Source organism: Cucumis melo, chromosome 9, assembly GCF_025177605.1.
Source record: "Cucumis melo cultivar AY chromosome 9, USDA_Cmelo_AY_1.0, whole genome shotgun sequence".
In the NCBI taxonomy this organism is placed as follows: domain Eukaryota; kingdom Viridiplantae; phylum Streptophyta; class Magnoliopsida; order Cucurbitales; family Cucurbitaceae; genus Cucumis; species Cucumis melo.
In genome coordinates, this window is record NC_066865.1 from 20874543 (window position 1) to 20885979 (window position 11437).

General features: G+C 35.9%; 1 protein-coding gene across 1 annotated transcript; it reads right to left on the bottom strand.

Moving 5' to 3' along the window:
• Positions 1–861: 861 nt before the first annotated feature.
• LOC103504604 (phosphoenolpyruvate carboxylase 4) lies at positions 862–11437 on the bottom strand. Its single transcript, XM_008468976.3, has 20 exons — positions 11189–11437; positions 10609–10772; positions 10173–10287; positions 9768–9845; positions 9608–9676; positions 9367–9445; positions 9182–9258; positions 8963–9058; positions 7674–7815; positions 7009–7140; positions 6592–6665; positions 6154–6399; positions 4787–4912; positions 4608–4709; positions 4326–4472; positions 3134–3232; positions 2920–3008; positions 2489–2615; positions 2215–2421; positions 862–1927 (listed from the first exon to the last, which is right to left on the bottom strand). Exons 1-20 carry the CDS (start codon positions 11342–11344, stop codon positions 1103–1105), a joined length of 3150 nt encoding a protein of 1049 aa, XP_008467198.1. The 5' UTR covers positions 11345–11437; the 3' UTR covers positions 862–1102.

Consider the following 11437-nt stretch of genomic DNA (forward strand, 5'->3'; position numbering starts at 1 on the left):
ACTGTTTATATTTATATATATATATATATATATATATATATATATATATATATATATATATATATATATATTCAACTTTTGTTTTGAGCTTCTTTTAATTTTTGTACTACGAACAATGCATAAACATGTGGCCCTTCTTTTCTTTTTAAGATTTGTATTTTTCTTCCACTCACCACACACCCAATTAGTATCTATAAATTTGAAAGTAACAAAATTTGAAACTTCGTAAGTACATTCACTCCTCCATTCGCAGCTATTTTTACTCTACTTTTTTAGAAGATAATTTCTAATTTACCATAGTTCATCACAGTTGATCTTCTTTTTTATTTTATATTAGTGTTTAGGGACTATGTGATAGGGATGACATTCTCAACCAAATCCATATTTTTAAGTTTGTTAGGTTACCAACTCGAATTAAGTTTAAGTTTTCCATCCAACCCAACCCAACCCATAAAATATGCATTGTTCTTTTTTTTTTTGTTTCTAAATCTTAATTTCGTAAATAAAAATCATCAATCATAAATTGATCGAATATGTTTTGCATTAAGTTAAACAAAAAAAACTCAAAAAACTCAAGATTGTTTATCTTTTATTAAATAAATAAATAATAATAAAATATAATATATACTTATTATATTTATTCATATTGGATTGGGTTGACCCAAATTTTTCAACCTTCAACCCGCAACCCAACCCAATCTGAAAAAAATGAAAATTTTTCTAACCCAATCTAGATCTTAAACTAATTCAACCCAATCCATATAATATGAATTGGGTAATTTAGATTGTTCGAGTTATTCTTACACGTCTGAGTATATGATAGTTTGGGTATGGTTCAAACTGGCCTGGCCTAAGCCCAAGTAACAAAAAGGAGATTTGAGGATTTAACATACTGTATTCTCAAGTGTTCAGCATGCAAATACTGGCCAAACAAAAATTTACATAAAATGCTTCAAATAAATTTAATTCAAACATTTAAAATCTTAAACTAAAGGTTTTTCTTCTCCTAACATTGCTCTCTTTTTTTGTTTGAACTCAACCTACATAGTCTCTTTATTCTAAGGCTCTTGGTAATAATCACTTGATGAAAGCCCGTCACCACTTAACCTGTGTTCCTCATTCCGGCTGCGATTCCATTGATGGTAATAAGCAATGCATCTCTTAATTTGTTGTTCTCAGCATCACATCTCAGCCTTTTCAATATCTCCACCTGCAATAGATTCAGAGGATTAAGATAATGGAGTCGGCTTTCAATCAGCTTCCGCAAACTTCGGTTGTTTTCTGATAGTTTTCCATGCCTGCTAACTACCAGGACATACTTCTCAGTCTCTACTAGTTCCTTCCTCAATGTTGATCCAATATTGCGTCGACTCTCCGAAACAAGGACATCATCATAATGTTTTGCGATATGAGTATCAGCTTTTCCTATAACCATCTCTATAAGGTCTAGGGTACTTTGGAAGAAAGGCCATTCCTCATACATCGATTTCAATTCTTCGGTGTGACCCTTTTCACAAACACCCTTTAAACCTGCCCCAACCCCAAGCCAAGCTGGAAGAACAGATCTAGTTTGTGTCCAAGCAAAAACCCACGGTATAGCTCGAAGATGGCCAATCCCAACCGACGTTTTTCTTCTTGTTGGACGGCTTCCAATGTTAAGGAAGCCAAGCTCTGCCTGAGGAGTCGCTTCATTGAAGTAAGAAATGAATTCTGGATTTTCATATACCATACTACGGTAATTCTCACAGCTGATTTTTGAGATCTCCTCCATTAGATTACGCCATTTAATTTCACGAGGTGGAAGTGGTGGACATAGAGTTGAGAGGAGTACGGCCGTTGTATATATCTCTAGCTGTCTAACAGCAGTCTGAGGTAACCCAAACTTGGCCTGCACCATCTCTCCTTGCTCGGTTGATCGTAAAGTACCCTGCCAAATCGCTTTACATTGATTCAATATGTTTATGATGATTTGCAATATGCATTTCCCATTAGGTGCCAAAACAAATTCCCACATCAAAAAATTATTTGAGAAAGGACAAATTAATACAAAGATCGGGACGAATGAGTAATGACAGAAGTGAAATGAATTTCATCCCCACATTGCATTCTAACAAATATCAGAATCAATTCTGCAGAAATCAATGTTCTTATGTTCTTAATATCTGAGGAGAGTCAAATAAAAATCATTTAACATGGATTATTTTTTCAACTTACCATTACTGAACCTGGAGGCTGGGATTGAATGGCCAGATACGTTGGCCCACCCCCACGGCCGATGCTCCCACCACGCCCATGGAACAGGGTAACTTTAATACCATACTCGTTACATGCAGCCACAACATCTTCTTGAGCTTTGTAAAGTTCCCATGCAGCAGTGAATCGCCCAGCATCTTTGCCAGAATCAGAATAACCTACCATGACCTGTCCAGATGAACTTTTTTAATAACTGAAATAGTGACAGCCAGAAAGTAGATCATTTTGATGTTACCTCTTGAAGCCCATTATGGTTCTTTATTATGTGCTCTCGATACCAATCAATAGACAATAGTTTCCTGATCGATGATCCGGCTTTCCTCAAGTCATCCACAGTTTCAAATAGAGGAACCACCCGCAGCCTATTTCAGGAAATATTTTAGCCCGTGGATAATCTTTGCTACATCTCTTAAGTATTCGTTTTCAGGAGACCAGTTTAAAACTTCTTCAGTTGGTATAATAAAAATATAATATGAAACTTTCTCTAGCTGCATTTCCAGGACATGAACACTCTGATTGAACTTATTTCATCGGGCAATATGTTTTAATTGATTGCACCGACATTATACACCCAGCTTTCAATAATAATGCAAAAAATCACTTTACTGGTTCATATACAAGAATTTTGCAGGGTTATCGTATCAAATGTTTATCCTTAAGACTTACGTTCCACCAGGACACGGTCGTCCTAACTCGCCACTAACAGCAAGTCGTGCATCTTTCTGCAGAAGTTCCACTGCAAGGACGTCACTTGCCTGCAGTTATCAGGTGCAATATACTTTTACGAAAAATCAAAAAAGATAATATTGTTTTTGTTTGAAGCAGGTAACACTGATAATGGATCCAGTAAAATAAATGAAATAAAGAACCATTTTCGTACATTTGAGGCCATAGAGATCACATAGGCACCAAGTGATTCATTCCCTAGCTCAGCAGCAACACGAAAGGTGTCCAAAACTTCTTTAACATCAGAAGGAACCTGAAAGGGAAAAATTTAGCCGAACATGAATTCTTAAAATTTAAAGGGTTAACTAATGCCAGTCTAACCATCAGTCTGAAGCAATCTGAGAAAAGATTGTCTTTAGACCAAGCTTGTCGCATTATCACAATTCAGTAGGAAACTTTCTAGTGGTAAAAACATGCAGGTCAATTTAAGTCAACAGTTGCAAACGTGAATGTTAGTTCATAATTTCATAACTACAAAACAAAAGATCTTTGAAGCCAAAGCCCAGCAAGACCAAATCCAAATAACAGCACACACTCTAGCCATTCATAATAAAAAACATTCATTCTCCCAGAAAGGAAAGTATTGGAGAAACTCCCCGATCATATCACTAGTAACCTATGTCGAGCATGTTAAAACCCAACATCACAACGCCAGATCCAAGTCTTCCTCTACTTTTCAACAAAGAATACAGCAAAATAGACCAAGAGGGAAGCTTTCTCACAACCAATCCATTGTATTAGTGCGGCCGTGTAAAACTTGGTAGGTAAGAAATTTCACTTTCCTTGGAATCTTATCCTCTTGAGCGTCAAAAAGACCACTCACCCAAGGAGAAGGGTTAGACAAACAACGAAAAATGACTTAACTCCAGAATCCCTACAAAGGATTGGGACTCCAGACCCTCGAATCTCTTCTCCACGCCTAAAAATGTTACCCTGAGTGAAGACAAAGAGAGGCAAACAGGTTGCTTCCCTTTCGGAGAGAGGATGACTAAATATAAGAGAGTTATCTATATACATATAAGAGAGTTAATCTAGCTTCCATCTAAGTACTATCATATTTTGATCTTCAAAGATGATTAAACGTTTTTATAATATAAACTTGAGACCTTATTCAGAAACGAACTAGGTTAGATTAGAAAAAAGGAATAAATTATAATACTTTTGCTCAATAATTGTCACGTGATATAATAGGAAAAGGGAGACAAAACATTGAAAATAAGCAGCGACTTTGGGTCGATAGTTTTGTATACTCAGCGTGTATTGTCCTCCAAAAGAATATCATGAACTGTTACCAACTTCTATTAGTTGAGTAACAAGTTGCATCATTTTTTCAACTGAAGTTTTACCTGAATGGTTGGAGGAACTAGTGGCCGCTTCCCCTTCAGCTCTCTTGTTAAAAATTCCAACTTCCTTTCTTCATCCCAGTCACTATATGTACCCATATCCAAATACGTTGTAATGGCGTCCAGAGTCTCAGCATGTCTACCAGATTCCTGGTGACAAAAAAAATCATAACCTCAATACTTCATCCCGAGGAAACTTAGGAACACAATGATATACCCAGTTAATTAACGTCTTTTCTGGCATGCTACTTCGGAGGAAACAGTATTCGACTAAATATGGCATACCTGACGTAAATCCAGCTTCATTAATACCATACCAAATGTAGCAACTCTTCTAATCAGATCAACTAACCGACCATCAGCAAGCACCACAGATCCACATGATTGCTGCATCAATGGTGTGGCACATAAATTTACGTATAGACCTACACTTTAAAAAGAAATGAGAGAGAAGTCTGGATTACCAGAGACTCATAGCAAAGAAGCAGCGGCTCCAAGAGTTGATTGGCAGTTTCATAGTAATCCGAAGGATCATATTCACAAGGAAGATCCTCAAGAAGCAGCTCCAGCCTCCTCCGTGTTTTTACAAGCTGGCTCACCAAAGATTACGTAAAACATTCAAAAAATGTACTAAATAAAATAAAATAATAATGTACTTCAATGGATGATAGCACCATCTTTAGTTTTATTTATTCTTCTGCAAAAGTAGCATATTGTCAAATTTTTAAAATATGATGCACGATATCATGTTCTCTCTCTTTTTCTTATTTTGCAATGTTTCATTTTTTAGGGAGAAAAGAATACCTTTAAGTTTAACATATGCACTTCTCTGTCTAGGGCATAGACCATAGCCAACGGAACTAGGACTAAAAATAAATTTCCATAAAATATAAGTGTAACAAATCATTGTATAGCGATATTGTGGAAGTTCAATCTCAAATGTAAATATGCTTAATCTTATTTTAGGTTAGCAAATTTGAAACTAAGCATGTTATTAACCATACCGAGAAACCTTTCCAGATAATGTGACACAAAAAGGAAAACAAGAACGACTTCAAAGCAACAATTCTCCTGTTTATTTACCACATCTTTAGTCAATACAAACTTTTCTCCCATCTAAAGGCTAAAGGCATGTCTAATGTGGCATACTTTGATGCCTGATAAGATGTTCACAGTTCATACATACAATAAAAAGTCAAAAGCAAATAGAAAGTTAACGGCAAGAAAGAAAGAAGAATAGAGATCTATTTATCCATATCTGTGGGAATATTTTTGCATTTAACCTATTAAATAGCAAATGTGGATGTTTGAACTGACTCATTGATTCACACCTCAACTCCGTAAGTTGATATTAAAACAAGACGGTTCAAAATAAAATAACTTTGCCAGATTATTAATCAATATCTATGTCTAGATTTGAAGACATTCATAGAAAACTTCAGGAGCCAATTATGAGAAACAAAGACGTCAATTCCAATTCCAATTCCAAAAGTTAATACCCATACTACTAGTCTCCTAATAATTACCTACACAGTGGTCTTAAATTTTGACCTCTCTTCAAGAGTTGAATTTGCATAGTAACATCTTTACGAAACCAATTTTTGAGATTCATATCATAATATTTGATGAATCTATCACCAACTGATGGAGCAAATTGTAATATTCACAGGTTATGCGTTCAAGATCATATATATGTCCCCAGTTTACCATACAGTCAATTGTAATATTCACAGGTTATCCAGGTTATCCAGTTCAAGATCATATTATTCACAGGTTATCCAATGCGCTCCTGTAATAAGCTCACCAAAGTATCCAAAATGAAAAGCCATACCTTGTCTTTTACACTACCCAGCACAACGCGGTAAGGTGCAATTCCAGGACGTAGAGGGAGCCTGGGTTCCAAAAGCTTCTGAAAACTGGACCTCCCAATCTGAGATTCTGCAAACAGTTTCCTCTGAGCAAGGAGTTGACTCGAGTTGAAAGATGCATTGCGAGGCATAGAATTGGACTGGGATGCACTTGCATTAGGTGAATTCCCATTTGATAAAGATGCACTTGTTTTTGGAACAGTAATTTCCTAGAAGGAACAAATAGTTGGAGAACGAGCATCAGCGCAACTGGTAAAAATGAACAATATAAAACAATGTGCATTAGAGAAATGAGATCATAAATATCAATAAATACACTCTTGAACTTGCATCACCTGATTATTTGCATTAGAGAAATGAGATCATAAATATCAATAAATACACTCTTGAACTTGCATCACCTGATTATTTGATGATGTATGATCAGTCCTCGGAAATTCGACTCTAGAATACCTGGATTCACCATCATTGCAATCTGCATGAGCGGGTAAATGAGATTAACAGCCATCCATTTTGGCAAGAAGCGAGAACAGTAGGATTTTAAGTATAATAAAAGGCACCCGTAATCAGAAACAAGTCTTTCTGTGTAAACAGAGGATGAAGAAAAGCGAAATCCTTTTTTCACAACTATTACTTCTTCGTAAAAATATCCGGTCTTTCTCCACCTCACGAAAACTTTAACAGGCCACATTAAAGAAATATTGCTTCTTCAATGAAATTTCAAATATGTCCAAATTTGAATTTGTTCGAGCAGGTATTATCAACAAGATGGTTTTTCATGACAGAAGTTGAGAATACATCTCCGGAATATCTCATACCCGTGCATGAAGGTAGATCAGCCCTAAGTGGAAGTTGTCTTGGAAGTGCAGCAGCTTGATGGCCCTGATTCTTCAATTCATTTTTGCTCGAAGACTGAACCCATATCTCGTGTCGATCTTCAGATGCAGCTTCTGAATAAATAATGGATGACCATAAATTTTAGAATGGGAATGACATACTACGGAAATTGGCTAACACACAGTATATCAGACTTATCTGAATCAGACATAGAGAAGAGAATAGAAGTATGCGGGACTTCAAATATTTCCAGAATGATAAGACATCGGACTACAAACTGATTGTACTGTACGTGATTGTAAAAATTAATGATGTCAAATCAAAGTAGAAAGGTAGCATTTGCTTCAACAATGTTGCTGTGTTCCTGTAATCAAGAGCCTCAAATGTAAACATTCTTCTTCACCTTATTTCTTCTCCTTTGTTTCTTCTGAAGCAATCAAAGAGTGTTTCCGTCTACGTTCAGTAATGTACTAAAACTTCAATATTTATTCACGAAACGTATATCGAGGGCATTAAAACTTGATAGCAAGGCTTCGCCCTTCCGTACTTATTCCAACTTAATATTTTGAAGAGACGCTTACTTTTTGGTGGTACAGTTAACTACTAAAAAAGAATAGTAGCAGGTCTTTCCCAAGGACTGAATTACCCTTTTCAAGAATTTCATGTGCAAGTCTGTATAATTTGTCACTGCATCGGTTCATTGAAAGTTCAAATTGCAAGCTATCAAGCTCTCGAATGTATAAATCAATAGCCATCCACCTAGACAGAAGAGAGACGTCTCTTGTGACCTGAAGAACATGAAGGGGAAAATGCTTTCTTTTACTTTTCTTTGAAGGAAAAAATATAAAAAAAATGCAACTTGTGATAAATTCAGTTCCAGAATGAACCAGAACAATGTTGCAATCAGAGAGTATAAGACGAGTTTCATGGCTATAGTATCATGTTGTAGAACACAGTGAATAGTTTTGCTGTGCTTCTATAAGTAATGGTGTCTTTGGCATTGCTTTTCCTACCCTAAAACTAATGCATAGTACTTTTAAGCATTTTTTGGACATTTATATATCAAAAAGTTCTCACTCAGCATTGAGGGAAGAATTCGTGCCCATTTTTCTTTAAAAAAGTAATCCATGTAAAATCAAACACTACTTCAAAACATACACTTTTTCAATAGAACTCCAAACACTATATGACACTATCAATAAACAACCAGAGTTTTCTAGGAAGGAACTAACAGAACCATTACAGAACAGCTAAACCAAGCTATAACCCATAAACAAAGAAAATGCAAATTACTTGAATATCCTTACAATCAATCTCTTCACAAGTAAATCTGTCCCTCGTTAGAAATATATTAGGAACAACGTATTCACCGACACAGAAAAATGAGGCCTACCCATGATATATTTATATAGAGCGATATTATGTCTTTTCATATTAGGCATATGAAGTATATTTATGCTGATGATATAACCCGAATATATATAGTTTCGTTCTAATGATTATGAATGGGATATTGTAACTCCAGACTTATACATTGAATTCTATTGAGATTTCAAGATCTGGAGCTTAGTGGAATACTTGAGTTGCAAGTTTCAACGATATGAAGTGATATGGTTTGAGAAAGCCTGTTATATGAGCCTCGTTAAGTTTGAAATTTTCATCTCTTGAAACAAGAGTGGCAATGAGATTCATTTTGCCCAATATTTTCTTTTACTTTCTTTACAAGGTTCCATGTTAATCCAATATTTCCATGTTCTAAATGATGTTAAGACGAACCCTACGCCTACAAGATTTCAAAAAGGTATTAAAAATCAAATATTATCCCCAAGTAAACGCTATGTGCACGGACTAGGTGATTTGCAACTGATGAAACAATGTTTGCGTCAAATTTTCCAGAAGAAGGTAATAAACAGAAAAGGATGTTGAAAGTCTCACTTTTGCTGTGACATTTGGATTTCCATCCCTATCGCCTCCCATCCAAGACCCAAATTTTATTGGCGTGCAAGTCAAAGGAAGCGACTTCCCAGTATGCTACGAGAAGGATTGAAAATAGTAAAGTTATAAAAAGAAAGAAAATCCCATAAAAGAAATAATAATAGTAACGACACCATAAAAGCATTGAAGAATAATCAGCATCAGAAAAAAGTGGTAGACCTTCTTTAAGGCATTGCTGAGTCGACGTAAATAATAAGGGACAGCTTTCCACAGTGACTGTTCAACAATGTTCAAGCCTGGAAAAAACAATTATAATTGCCAAAATATACAAGTGCAGAGAAAACAAGTGAGTTTGGCAATCAGACGACAGGTTTGTTCTCTCAAAATTAAATTTAACAGTTTACCAGCCCTAGCTTCATCAACTGGTGTGGGCTTGTGGCGTCTAAGTTCATCTGTCTGCCATATTGAAGTTATCTCTCTTACCTAAAACACAGAATAAACATGGATTAAGTCAGAAACAAGGACATAGACAAGATTTTTTTTATCATGCAAATTCCAGACCTAAAATTCCCTTCCCAAACCCCTTATGTTAATTCCTAAAATGGGAAGAAGAATGAGAAGTGGTTTGAAAAAATAAAATAATACCAGATCCTCAATTAGCATTTCCCGATCTTCAGGACTAAGGTCAGGTCGGTCATTGTAGTCCAATAGATGCTGCAAATATCCTTTAAATTAACCACCAAAGATTATACGTAGCAAGAGGTAGAATATTGCTAATCATATTATTAATTCACTGATAACATACAGCAATGCGAAGATGTTTATACTGCAAAGTACGACGATTTATTTGAGTTGGATGTGCTGTAAGAACAATTTCAACCTCCTGTAAAGATAAGAATACAAGATTAAGAAGAAAATTTGACAAACTTACAGATAAATCGCTAAATATTTTAGTCCATGAAAACGGCAAAACCATAGTAAAAATGTGCTTCGTCCTGCCAACTTACTATTATTAATTTATTACTTTTCAGCGATCAGACAATGCGTATTGTACTCGATGAACTCAACCACCTCCAGCTAGTTCTAAATTATTTGGCCATCCAATTGAGGGCATAAAGTTCTCTCTTTTTTTCTTTTTCTTTTTCTATTTCTATTTATATTTTTTTCATTCTCTGTTCGGGAAAAAAGAATCGAAATAACAGCAAAAGACCTGCTTGCAAACACTGTCGTAAAGCTTGTCCGGAGAAACTCCACCCTGCACTAGCTGATTAAAAACTTCATCGCAGGATCTTGAAAGAGGTGCAATATTTCTCGACTTACGAACCCTGTCAAGTGTGTAAAGCAACATTCATTTCCAAGACGATGATTCAAACGGCAGTCATTGTCAGAACAAAACTAAAATGGACTCGAAAATACATATTTTGAACTGAAATACTTCGTCCTGTAATATAGTCTCGTTCTCAGAAGGCTTTTTCTGCAATTTTCCGTCAAACCAAAAAGAACTACCGCATAGTGTAACTAAATTTTTTTCACAACAGAATCACAAAATACCCAATACGAAACCCAGAATCTCTTCTTTTTTGTTACTTTTCGAAACTATTTTTCAAATATATGACCAAAGGACGGTGGATTGAAAGTCAACCTACCTATGATGGGTTTCCGCAATCCCCATCAAATTGAGAGAATGACTAAATGCACGAGCCAAAGAGAAGGCTTCCTCTAAAGTCATTTCCGACAACTCCGACGCAAGCTGCCTCTCAAGCATCTCTGCCGTATCCTCAATACCCGCCATCCTCATATTGCAAGCGCTCTGTACCAAAAGAAAAAAAACGAAGACGATACATCCGATAAGACATGTAACTTCATTATCACACACATCCATCTATCTCATCAATATCACTTCACAGAAGATTAACAAACCAAGTTCCAAACTCATCGAAATCTCTACCATGGACAACTCAAACTAAAATCTACATCCACGAAATCTCTAGCGTATATTTTGCCATAATCTAATGCATGATTAAGATTCCTCCTCTCAGAACACAAAAAAAAACATCGCACTCGCAAATCAAGCATATCATGAATCGACTCTTCCATTTCCCACACGCCAAAAGAAAAAAACACATCAGCAGTACATAGAACCAGACAACGACGACGACGACGACGACTGAGAGAGAAAAAAACGAAAGAGTAAAAAAAAAAAAAAGAATAGAGAGAGAGAGAGACCTGAGCGAGGACTCGAGTTCTTTCAAGTTTCTCCATGAATTGGCTACCAACTTCGCGTTGCAAGACATCGTGAAGAAGGTTATCGAGCAATTTACAGTCGTCATCGAAGCTTTGGAAGGAGATTTCCTCAGCGATGTCGTCAGTAGTGTCCGTCATTGATGGAAGGAAGAAACGGAAAGGAAGAAGAGAGAGTGAGGTTTAGAGGAAGAAGAAGAAGATGAAAGGATGAAAAGGTGAAGAGAGGGATGA

Coding starts and splice junctions, on each gene's coding strand:
- LOC103504604 (XM_008468976.3), bottom strand. CDS start 11,344: ATGACGGACACTACTGACGACATCGCTGAGGAAATCTCCTTCCAAAGC. Junction 6,666..7,008: donor TGATCTACCTTCATGCACGG/GTATGAGATATT, acceptor CCGCTCATGCAG/ATTGCAATGATGGTGAATCC. Junction 3,233..4,325: donor TAGTTCCTCCAACCATTCAG/GTAAAACTTCAG, acceptor TTTCCCTTTCAG/GTTCCTTCTGATGTTAAAGA.